General features: G+C 44.5%; 1 protein-coding gene across 1 annotated transcript in view; it reads left to right on the top strand.

Annotated features, from left to right (window-relative positions):
* UBR4 (ubiquitin protein ligase E3 component n-recognin 4) overlaps positions 1-12,079 on the top strand; it is a 76,551-nt gene that overhangs the window by 34,114 nt on the left and 30,358 nt on the right. Inside the window, exons 51-68 of the mRNA XM_080358825.1 lie at positions 38-172; positions 808-982; positions 1,214-1,351; positions 1,806-1,927; positions 2,294-2,405; positions 2,913-3,043; positions 3,175-3,352; positions 3,535-3,639; positions 4,138-4,275; positions 5,059-5,227; positions 5,945-6,041; positions 6,437-6,544; positions 7,001-7,117; positions 8,257-8,466; positions 9,640-9,789; positions 10,465-10,692; positions 10,806-10,884; positions 11,322-11,564. Coding sequence (XP_080214951.1) covers positions 38-172; positions 808-982; positions 1,214-1,351; positions 1,806-1,927; positions 2,294-2,405; positions 2,913-3,043; positions 3,175-3,352; positions 3,535-3,639; positions 4,138-4,275; positions 5,059-5,227; positions 5,945-6,041; positions 6,437-6,544; positions 7,001-7,117; positions 8,257-8,466; positions 9,640-9,789; positions 10,465-10,692; positions 10,806-10,884; positions 11,322-11,564 — 2,635 coding nt within the window. The remainder of the gene's footprint in view (positions 1-37; positions 173-807; positions 983-1,213; positions 1,352-1,805; positions 1,928-2,293; positions 2,406-2,912; positions 3,044-3,174; positions 3,353-3,534; positions 3,640-4,137; positions 4,276-5,058; positions 5,228-5,944; positions 6,042-6,436; positions 6,545-7,000; positions 7,118-8,256; positions 8,467-9,639; positions 9,790-10,464; positions 10,693-10,805; positions 10,885-11,321; positions 11,565-12,079) is intronic.

The following is a 12,079-nucleotide window of genomic DNA, read 5'->3' on the forward strand; positions in this document are numbered from 1 at the left end:
GTGCTGAAGAATGTTTTGTGTTTGTTCTTTGGAGCAGGAGAAAAATAAGATGGCAGCTCAGGAACTGGCTACTATGCTGCTGTCCATGCCAGCTCCTGCCAGCGTCCAGCAGCAAACCAAGAGCCTCTTGGCGAGTTTGCACACCAGCCGCTCAGCGTACCATAACCACAAGGTAACACAGATTTCAACGTCTCCTGTCACCTGCCGCTTTATGGTTGAGGTACAAGGCACCCCTAGAAAGCCCTTCCTCCATGCAGTGCAAACCTGCTGGCTAGTTTTCCTTTGGTTCCTGCCGCTTGCCTTGCTGGCTCTGTGTTTCATCATAGCTTCATTATTTAAAATGCTTTTTTTTGTGGTGGAAAATAATGTGAGTTAATCTAGAGGAATCAGGATCTTGAAATGTGTGAAATTTGTTTCTGTAGCTCTGGTTTCCGTTTCCACAGGCATCTGGCTTAGGGTGATAGGACAATATTAGGGCAGGTGGTGGCTGGAGTGTGCGCTGACGTAACTGCGGTGGATGCACAGGTGCCTGCAGACAGCCAGTGCTAACCACTGGAGTGGTTATGGAATACTCTGCTCTTTCCATCCGCATTTAAGCCTGAGGGGAAGAAAATGTGCAAATCCATTCTCAAGCCAGATTCCTTAGTGACTTTTTAATATTAGTTGTCCTTGCTAGATGACATTGACCAAGAGTTAAAGCAGCAAGTGCCAGATTTCCCCGGGATCTGTCCTGTGGTTGTATTTCCGTGGCCTTGTTGTGCTCCTGTCTGTTGTTTTTCTTGACTTACGTTATCTTTTGCTTCACAGGATCAAGCATTGTTAAGTAAAGCCATTCAGTATTTGAGTTCCTCAACTAAAGAAGGAAAGGACCTTGATCCTGAAGTGTTTCAGAGGTTGGTCATCACTGCTCGCTCCATTGCTATTATGAGACCCAACAATCTGGTCCATTATACAGAATCCAAGCTGCTGCAGTTGGAAACAGGTACAGAAGTCTGGCTTTTTCTTCAGATTTCTCTTGTGATAACGGAACGTGTCTTGGGGTATCTGGTTTGGTGTGACGGGGATTGTATTTGACACGTTTAGGCCTGTGGTAGTCCTTGTACTGAGGACATCAGAGCCTCCCACAGAAGCCATTTCAAGTAAACTTGGTGTTACCGTGCTTTTTAGCATTTTCCACTGCACGTATCTGACAACTGTTTTTTAACCTGTACAGAGAACGAAGAAGGGCAGGAGGCCCAGAAACACACTGAAGGAGATGGCTGCACGTTTATTACCCAGCTGGTCAACCACTTCTGGAAACTACACGCATCAAAACCCAAAAACGCCTTCCTTGCCCCTGCCTGCTTGCCAGGTGCGCTAGCTCTTCTTTTGCTATTGGAAAGCTGGTGTATTTTGAAGGAGCCTATTTTAAGCTTGTAAACAGAGAAAATTACTTGTTCCAAATGAGGCTTAAGGTGTTAATGATGCAATGAGTGGTTTTTAAGGTGTATCCGCCGTAATGCTTTTGATCAAAAGTATGTGTGTTGTGCTAGTAAAAAGGGACTGGTGACTGATTTATTCACATTTGACTTAATGGGTGGTGGTGTTAGAGGCTATTCAGTGCTGCTGGTATATGACGTGCACGATATTCCATTAGGCAGCCAAGACTGGTTCGTAACCTCATTTTGGATTGAAACTTCCATGTATTTGTGGTGCAAATATTGTGCCTTGAAGTCTACAGACTAAATAAATGTGTTTTCTGCAGCGTCTCTCTGTGCTGAAATGGGAAGATCATTGATGACAGTCCTACTCTTCTTCCTCCTTAGGTCTCACTCACGTTGAAGCCACAGTCAATGCGTTGGTGGATATTATCCATGGATACTGCACGTGTGAGCTGGATTGTATCCATACAGCATCCAAGATCTACATGCAGATGTTACTTTGCCCGGTATGGAATCTCTTGCTCTGCTTCAGCCTATAATGCTGGTAGTATCACAAGAATTAAATAAAAGTAGAATGATAATATGTAGTACGGATACAAAATAGAGACATGCAGCCAAAACCAAACAACAGAATTGAATGAAGGAGAAATTTCTCTCCTTATACTTTAGTAACGTTTGTGATGTGATGCCTGTGGAACGATGAGTGTTGCTTTATTGCTGGGGGAAACAGGGAGTTGAGAAATTGGGCAGTGATATGTTTTACATGAATCAAGACCAGCAGAGTCCCAAGTGTATTTTTAGCTGTCTTCCCAAATACTGTGAATAAGCACTTAAAGCTTAAGAAGTTTAATAATGAACTCTTAACCCTGTAGGATCCTGCAGTGAGCTTTTCTTGCAAACAAGCGTTGATCAGAGTGCTGAGACCAAGGAATAAGCGGAGACACGTCACCTTGCCGTCCTCCCCTCGGAGCAACACTCCTATGGGTATGTGGGATCTGTTCATCTTTGTCTTTAATTGAGCATGACCTAATTTATTTGTAAGAAAAACAACAGTCTTTTTAAATGGGGCTAAAACTACTCTTTCTCCCTTCTTTTCCACTCTCTTGCCCACTAACCCCTCTTGATTTTTAATAAACAATCACGTCTTCTTTTGATATTCTGGGATTCAAAGAGGAGATCTCTCTGGGATATTCCCCTTTCGGTGACAGGGAAATCTGATTATTTTATCTAGAGAGTAGTAATCCAGACTGTCATAGTATTTCTGTGTTTATTTCCAAGTCCTTATAAATCATAATAAAAATGTGTCCAGGCCAAAATTCAGATATCAGATCTCCATCCAAGAGAGTTTTTTTTAGCATGGACGTGAATTGTTGTCCTGGAATCTATTTAGTAACTGCAGACAGCTTAGGTTTTTCTCCAGCATTAATTACCTTGTTCATGAAGATTAAAAATAGGAAGAGCATATTTGGGAATGAATTCTTTGTAACTTAGGAGATAAGGATGACGATGATGATGACGACGCAGAAGACAAGCTGCAGAGTTCTGGGATAGCAAATGGCGAGCACATCCGACAGGAAAGCCAGGAGCAAAGTGAAGTTGATCACGGGGACTTCGAGATGGTGGTAAGTCCAGAGTGTGTCTGCTTTTAAGTATGTTGGGTACTTGATTTTAATTTAATTATGATGAATTGAGTTCGTAGTGCTGCATTTGGTGGTGGTTTGGTGAAACCTCTCGCTGTGTTTTCTCTCCGTAGTCTGAATCTATGGTTCTGGAGACTTCTGAAAATGTGAATAATGGGAACCCTTCTCCCCTGGAGGCTCTTCTGGCCGGAGCAGAGGGTTTCCCTCCGATGCTGGATATTCCCCCAGATGCAGATGATGAAACAATGGTGGAACTGGCTATTGCCCTGAGCCTGCAGCAAGATCAGCAAGGTAAGACGTCAGCAATATTGGCAGTCAAAAGTAAAGAGAATATGAGGAAACTGGGGGGGAAACAGAGCAGAAGCTGTTGATGTCACCACAACCAAGTGAATGTAGAAATATATAGAGAAGGCCCTAATTAATGTAATTCTCTCATACAAATACACTAATCGTTTGGTGTTTTCTTCTTGTAGGGAGCAGCAGTAGTGCACTTGGACTTCAGAGCTTAGGGCTGTCTGGCCAAGCACCCAGCTCATCTTCCCTTGATGCCGGAACGCTGTCAGATACAACAGCATCAGGTAACTGTTCACTGCAAGGAATCTACTTTTTCAATTCTGACCTAATAATGACTTAAAATTTGTTTATAAATACAGTTTTGAATAACCAATTATTATAATTGGCTTCATGTATTTTTGGTAGCATATTTGTGGCCTCTTCCTGCTTTGATGGACTTTATTTATAGACTTCTGAGGAAGTTATTTGCTCCTCTTAAAGCAGATAAAATAAATCATAGACTCTGTTTCCTTTGCATTGATAAACAACCAGACATTGTTCTTCAAGTAACTTATATAATTGTCTATTTGATGAAGAGGTTTCCTTCTCCGGGTATCTCCCCTCCACTGCTTTTAGCAGGCTTAAATGTACCAATGGACACTTCTAATTTCTCTTTTGATTCGAACTTGAAAATTGACATGAAAAAGACAGATATCTGTGGCTTTTCTTTCGTAGCATGTGCTTCTTTTGAAGTCCTATCAAGGCAGTGTTTTTACTTGTAACAGCTCTCTTTATTCTCTTAGCTCCAGCGTCTGATGATGAAGGCAGCACAGCTGCGACGGACGGCTCGACCCTTCGCACTTCGCCCGCAGACCACGGTGGGAGCGTGGGCTCCGAGAGCGGGGGCAGCGCTGTGGACTCTGTAGCCGGGGAGCACAGCGGTGAGTGAATCTCTTGCTGCACCGCTGTCTGTACATCATTTTTCTGCTGTCGTAGAACTTTACCAAGAGTGAGAGGGGATGGGTAATCTCTGAAATCTCAGTTCCAAATAGGTGACACCGTTTTATGGTTACTGCCAAAGTGCTGTACACACTGAATATTTGCTCACTTTTTGTAACTTTCTAGAAGTGTGGAGTCTGCAGTAGTTTTTGCTGGCCTGTAATGACAGAATGCAGGAGCCTAGAGCAAGACTGAAAAAATTCAGGATAGGATAGGATAGGATAGGATTAATTGATCACTTCTTTGTTTTTTGCTTGGGACTGATACCCAGGTAGAGTAGAGTAGAGTAGAGTAGAGTAGAGTAGAGTAGAGTAGAGTAGAGTAGAGTAGAGTAGAGTAGAATAGAATAGAATAGAATAGAATAGGATTAATTGATCACTTTTTTGTTTTCTGCTTGGGGCTGATACCCAGGTCAAACTAATCACAGACTTTCATTAAAAAATTCTGTCTGCGCTGCCCATCCTGTATATAACACACCTCTTCTGACTCTGTTTAAATTACTGCCGTGGAGCTGATTCATTTTGGGCCACAAAGATGAGGCTGGCAAAGAAAAGGTGTGTTAAGTTGCATCCATAGAAACGACTCTCTCGTAGCTTTATGAAGATAACCAAACCCACTGTCTCCTTAAAACCATAATTCCAAAGGATAGCTCAGCTGTGAAGCAGGCGAGAGCCACGTTCAATTGTGCTGACGTTTTTCCCTCTGTTTTCTTTTTTCTTTTCCAGTGTCTGGCCGTAGTAGCGCCTATGGGGACACAACAGCCGAGGGCCACCCTGCAGGGCCCGGCAGCGTCAGCTCGAGCACGGGCGCGATCAGCACAACCACAGGCCAGCAAGAGGGAGACGGTTCGGAAGGGGAAGGGGAGGCAGAGGGAGACGTCCACACCAGCAACAGGTGAGGGGCTTGATTTTCCTCTTAGAGATCAGCACATCTGGGCTGCAGCGTCGTTGTTTACAGAGGAGTTGAAATAGGTGTTGAAATTTATGGTGTTTGATTTGTGACTCTGGATAATAAAAATCTAAAGTCAGAAATGTAGAACAGAGCAAACTGCTGTTGCAAAATGCCTCCCTCTGTGCGTTCACCGTGTCCTGTGTTACACACACCTAATGTGTGTCCCACAAAACTGCTGCCTGTACGTAGCGATGACAAAAATCCTGCGTGAGTCTCATAAACAGAGGAATCGCTCAAATCTACAGCTTGGGAGCTTGTGAAATTCAGCGTTAGTCAAAAACGATGTGCAAGAGTGCAAAGCACTTTTGGAAAGATGTGCGGTTTTTCATTCTGGGGGAACAGATGCTCTGGTTCATTTTTACGGTGCAGCTTGGAACGGATTTGTAGTATCTGTTTCTAGACAGTTGAATTCTCCAGGTTGCAATGGCAGGCAGTGTGGATCTGAAGTGAAGTCGGCAGAGTTGACACTGGGCACCTCTGACGTCGCTCGGCTGTGAATTCTGAGGGAGTCTGCTCTGATTTGACAACCTGAGGGTTTCATCACACTCTGAATTCACGTGGCAAATTGCAGCGCTCTGTCGATAACCCTGCTGGGTCTCACTTTCCTTGTGATTTTATCTGAAGTCCTTCGTTTCTGATTGCTGCCTTCTGACTTCCCAGGCTGCACATGGTCCGACTGATGTTACTGGAGAGGTTGCTGCAGAACTTACCTCAGCTGAGGAACGTTGGAGGAGTCCGGGCCATTCCGTACATGCAGGTAACTGAGGAGAGCTCAGGGGTTTAAGCCTTAATAAAACTGTTACTCACTATTGCTGCTGGGTTTTCATCTTTGCTGCATAATCGTAGTGTTTGAGTCCAAATCTGAAGTGTTTGCTTGGTTGCACAGCATTCCTTACCCCTAGTTTTTTGCTGGATGTGTTCTAGGTTTTCTCGGTGTGGGCTTAGCTCAAGCCTAAGGGCTTGAGTCCTTGAGCTCCTATGTATTCGGGAGGTCTTTTTATTTTTTTTCTCATATTAGGCTATGATGGTGCCGGCAGAATTTGGGAAAGAGCATAAATAAGAAAATCTGCAGTGGATTTGTGAAAAATAATCTGTATTTATCATGAAAACATGAAACCCGTCTTCTGTTCGTTCTCTGACTTCTGTTCCCAGGTTATTCTGATGCTCACAACAGACCTAGATGGAGATGACGAGAAAGACAAGGGAGCTTTGGATAACCTTCTGTCCCAACTGATTGCAGAGCTGTGCATGGACAAAAAGGTGAGCTGTGCTATGAGCACATGTGCTTCAATTTGCTCCTTCTGGACACAGCTTCTTCCTATGGAGGAATTAATAGGAGTCACAGAAACACATTACTGTATGGATGTGTCCAGGCACTTTATTTGTCTTGGCTCGGTTCACGTGAAGTACAAAACAAAATGTGTAGCTCTCACTGTTTCCTGCTTCTGACATCCACAAGCGAGCATGAAAATTGTGTTACTTGAATTAAACTCTTAAAACAGGCGTGATCAGTGACGCACAATTGGCATATATACCTTTCCATTTGTGTTCTCTGGCATCCAGGCCACTGTCCACCCTTATATTTGTGCTGCTTTTTTAGTATTACTGCTTGAGCTTAAATTGGAAATGCTTCAGGAGGATCAGAATACTGACATTTAGATGCTTAGGACGACACGCTCAGCTCTGTAAATAAGCAAACGAGCTCTCTCCTTGCAGGATGTGTCCAAGAAAAACGAACGCTCTCCTGTGAATGAAGTGCACTTGGTGGTTATGAGGCTGCTGAGTGTGTTCATGTCCCGAACGAAGTCAGGATCCAAGTCTTCCATTTGTGAGGTACATTCTTCAAGTCGCTTTGCTAGGGGGATGATGTGGTTGGGGGCCGTTTGTTCCTCAAAGATGGTTTAAAAGCCACTAACTGCAATAGCTGGTCGAAAACTGAACAACAGTTAAAAGTGCTGTGGAAAAAACATATGAGGAATCTGTAATGTTGCTTGACACTTCTGAAAGAAACTCTTTGAAACTCAGAATGGAGGAAACCAACATTTAAAGACGACTGGATTCATTTGTTTGTGCGCGGTTTCTGACAGAGCTAAAGGCAGCACATTAATGATGTTATTTTAAAAGAGTCTAGCGCATTTATTCCTCGCATCTTACTGGTGCCGAAGGGGTTAAAGAGGATTTGTAATGTGATTATTGGAAAGCAATATGCTGCTGTGTCAACGTAAAAGTCGCTAAGAGGATTCCTTAGATATTTGTTGCTAAAAGGTACAGTAATAAGGCATAAAAAGCAGTATGTGTGGTGGGAAGGAGATTAATAAAAAAGCATAGAGGTTAAAAAATTTAGTCTGAACTGCATCAAATTTTAATGAGCTTATGAGCTGTGGGGTTTGTTTGGATTTACAGGGCTGCTTTAATAGTTTTATTTACAGTAGCTTTTTCTCCAGCCTTTGTTATTCACTTGAGCTTCCCACAGAAATCAAAGGCTGGCGTCTTGCAGAATGCAGGTGGAGCAGTACCTGGGTGGAGCAGAGCCTCTGAGCGCCATCCGCAGCAGCCACTCTTTCTCTCCCAGGATTCACCTCCAGCTGCCCAAATCCCACAGGAACAAATAGAATCCCAACTTGTTTTTTGGTTTTTAAAGAAGAAGGAAAAAAAAAAAAAAGGAAAAAAAGCCCTAGTCGTCTAATCCATAGCAGAGTGGCCTCTGGCACATGTGTCGAGGGGAGATTAGACTTAAGAGGAGATTTTATTTGTTTTCCTTTACTAAGCGCTTGTTCAAAAGAGTCTCTGGAAATATTTGAGTTGCTTTTCATAAACACACAAAAAACAAACCCAAAACCCCAACCTCAAACAAACCCCAAACTTTAAAAGCTGCCTGAAAAGTTTTGTAACAACCTGCTCTCCTATCCATCCTGATTCTCGCAGCTTCCCCTTCGCAGGTGCTTTTCTAATCCGTGTCCTCTTGGTTTCAGTCCTCCTCCCTCATCTCCAGTGCCACTGCTGCTGCCTTGTTGAGCTCTGGTGCTGTCGACTACTGTCTGCACGTGTTGAAGTCTCTGCTGGAGTACTGGAAGAGCCAGCAGAACGACGAGGAGCCTGTAGCCACCAGCCAGCTCCTGAAACCTCACACGACTTCTTCTCCCCCTGACATGAGCCCTTTTTTCCTCCGTCAGTACGTCAAGGTGAGTCACAGAATCACAGAATCGACTGGGTTGGAAAAGCCCTCAGAGATCATCGAGTCCAACCCTTGGTCCAACTCTAGTCTATTTACTAGATCATGGCACTAAGTGCCATGTCCAACCTCACTTTAAAAACCTCCAGGGACGGCGAGTCCACCACCTCCCTGGGCAGCCATTCCAGTGCCTGACCACTCTCTCTGTAAAGAATTTCTTCCTAATATCCAGCCTAAATCTCCCCTGGCAGAGTTGAAGCCCATGGCCCCTTGTCCTATTGCTGACTGCCTGGGAGAAGAGACCAATCCCCACCTGGCTATAACTTCCCTTCAGGTAGTTATAGAGTGATGAGGTGACCTCTGAGCCTCCTCTTCTCCAGACTAAACAAGCCCAGCTCCCTCAGCCTCTCCCCATAGGGCTTGTGCTCAAGTCCCTTCACCAGTCGTGTTGCTCTTCTCTGGACCCTCCAGCACTTCAATCTCTTTCCTGAGCTGAGGGGCCCAGAACTGAACACAACATTCCAGGTGTGGCCTCCCCAATGCAGAGCACAGGGGAAGGGTCACTGCCCTTGTCCTGCTGACCACGCTATTTTGATACAGGATGAAGCGACCTGCGGCGCATAAGCAAATAAAAGCATCTTTCCCTTAGTAGTGCAATTAAAATCCGTTCCCTTAGCGTGTCGTTACTGTTTCTGGTTCAAGTGTTCCATCTTCCTGAAGGGAAGCTGCTCCATCGCCTGACTCCTTTTGCTTGGCAGGCGGAATTTCTGAAGCAGCACTGCTTACTGTGGCAAGGAGGTCGAGCAGGTGGTGGGGATTTCCACACAAAACCCCAGACTTTTTCAACCACCCTGGTCCCTTTATGCTGCTGAGGGCTAGGGGGGCTTTGATATATGTACAGGTGCCATGAAAAAAGGAATGTAAGGATGTCTCCTAAGTTAAAAGCTCATCTATGTCAATGCCTCATTACTACAGACTAGCTTACTCTGTGATAATCATTGCCATCTAAAGTCCTGGTGAGGGTTTGTCAGCTTATTTTTATCTATTAGGAGCTGTTCTTCTGGCTGCAAAGCTGCAGAAGAGTTTCATTTTTAGAAAATGGATAAATGTACCCCGCAGTTTGTCATGACGTGATGCTGGGAGCGTTCAGTGCCAGAGCTGGATGGATTGCTCTTGTTTTCAGGGTCACGCTGCAGATGTTTTTGAGGCCTACACTCAGCTCCTCACAGAGATGGTTCTGCGGCTGCCCTATCAGATCAAGAAGATTGCGGACACAAACTCCCGCATCCCACCTCCCATCTTTGATCACTCCTGGTTCTACTTTTTGTCTGAAGTAAGTGAGAACATGTTAAACCGCTGAATTTTAACAAAAAAATCCTGGTAATGTTACCTTCCATGGGAGAGATGAGCTTTTGTAGGACTGATCTCGGATTTTCTGCCCCTTGAAAGAAGGCGAACTCTTGGCTTTGTTTTACTCCTGTTGAACAGGAATCTGTTAGAAAGCACATGTGAAGAATAAGATTGCTATTACTTCTTATAACTCAGTGTTTGCTGCCAGAAAACTCCAATAGAAAACCTTCTCTGAGCGCGTACAATGTAACATCACGCTCTGCTGTTGGTACTTAGTCTTTAAATGAATCAGTAAGGTATTTGGAGTTTCTCTTTTCAATTCCTTTGTATGTATATCTTCCCACTTGAGATAAAAGTTTGCACAAGTTTGGGGAAGGATTTCTTAATTAGGCTTGATTAGGTTTTTCTTTGAGGTCGCAGATGGCAAAGAATGGTTTTCAGAAGCAGTTTCATAATTGCTCAGGATGCAGCAGTGTTGCTGTGCAGTGTTTCTTCTGCCTGCAACTTGTTTCTGTGGGTGACTTTGCTGTACCTTGAAGTTGAGAGATCAGTGCATCTCCCCTATCTTTTCTTTTTGCAAGAAAACACATCATATTTTTGTGCAGGTTGCCTGCTGCTGAGTTCCCAGTGCTGATGTTGTAGGCTTTTCTTTGTCTAGTACCTGATGATCCAGCAGACTCCATTCGTGCGCCGCCAAGTCCGCAAGCTTTTGCTCTTTATCTGTGGATCAAAGGATAAATACCGCCAGCTCCGAGACCTTCACACCTTGGACTCTCACGTTCGTGGAATCAAAAAGCTCCTGGAAGAGCAAGGCATTTTCCTTCGTGCCAGCGTTGTCACAGCGAGCTCAGGCTCTGCCCTGCAGTATGATACCTTGATCAGCTTGGTAAGGAAAAGTGTGCTGCTCTACTAGGAAAAAGTGTAGGTTGCGTTTATTTAAGATTGTCAGTAATAGAAATACTGTCGTGGTGTTTAATCCTGTCCCATTGTGCCTTTCAGATGGAACACTTAAAGGCTTGTGCCGAGATCGCCACGCAGCGAACAGTAAACTGGCAGAAATTCTGCATTAAAGATGACTGTGAGTACTTCCTCAGAGGGTATTGAGGGAGCAAAGGGGATGCATTACACGTTTGGTTTGAATCAAGGCTTCTCAGATGGGGAAACTCGGCAGAGAAGTGGGGACACAGCTGAGAGTTTTGAGTAGGACTGAACAGTTTTCGGTACTAATTATCACAGTGCTCTAATTGCATCTGTTCCCAAGCTCAGAGCACAATATGCTGTAACAAGTGACTTACAAGAACAGGAATAAGATCTGTGTTCTGCTTGCATCGCCCTTGTCTCAGTGTGTAATTTGGGATGAACCCCTTTACCTTGGTGCGCTCAGATATTCTGCTTCCATAGTGTAGCGACAAGAAGGTTGTGGGATGGTCCTTGTCATGTTCAAAGGGTTCTTTGGTTTGGGCTGGATTTTTTTCTTTCTTGCAGACTTTAAAGATTTTCTCCTTCTCTCTGCAGCGGTTCTGTATTTCCTCTTCCAAGTCAGCTTCCTGGTAGACGAAGGAGTGTCGCCAGTTCTCCTGCAGCTGCTTTCTTGTGCTCTGTGTGGCAGCAAAGTGCTGTCTGTAACTTCATCCTCCGGATCGTCAAGCGCCTCTTCCACCGCTGCTCCCGCGGCTTCGGGCTCTGGGCAGCCAGCGACACAGAGCAAATCCTCCACTAAAAAGAGCAAGAAAGAAGAAAAGGAAAAGGAGCGAGAGGGTGAGCTGCAGCTCTGCTGGTTTTAGGGGTGCAGTCTGCTCCTTTCAGCCCTTCTTCTTTCTGTTTTGAGAGGACTGCTTGCTTCTCATTGTGATAAATGCCACTGTTGTGAAATGGTTGTGGATTGTGGTGGGGACACCTGCAGACTTCAATATTTATATGTAGATTGGAGAGGGGCAAAGATGAAGCAGTATACCCTAAGAGCTGGGGAGGAAATGAAGTGCTGAGTGTATCCCAAACCCACTGTATTTATTAACTTCAGTGGGCTTTTGCTTATCTAACGGTAATTACCTATTCCAGTGACCACCTGGCTTCCCCCTAATTTGCCTGTCCTGGGTTGTAGGTGGTTGAAATGCTCATGGGAATTAAAACAAGAACTGCACACCCAGCTCTGCTCTTCAGTGGTTGTGTTCGGACTTGTTTCCTCTGTCTGACTTGTAAGCTGTGCTGGAGCCAGGGCTGCTGCTTAATGGATATCCAGAGTCCTGGGAAAGTAATTAAGCTTTCCTATAAAA

Source organism: Nesoenas mayeri, assembly GCF_963082525.1.
Source record: "Nesoenas mayeri genome assembly, chromosome: 24".
NCBI lineage: Eukaryota > Metazoa > Chordata > Aves > Columbiformes > Columbidae > Nesoenas > Nesoenas mayeri.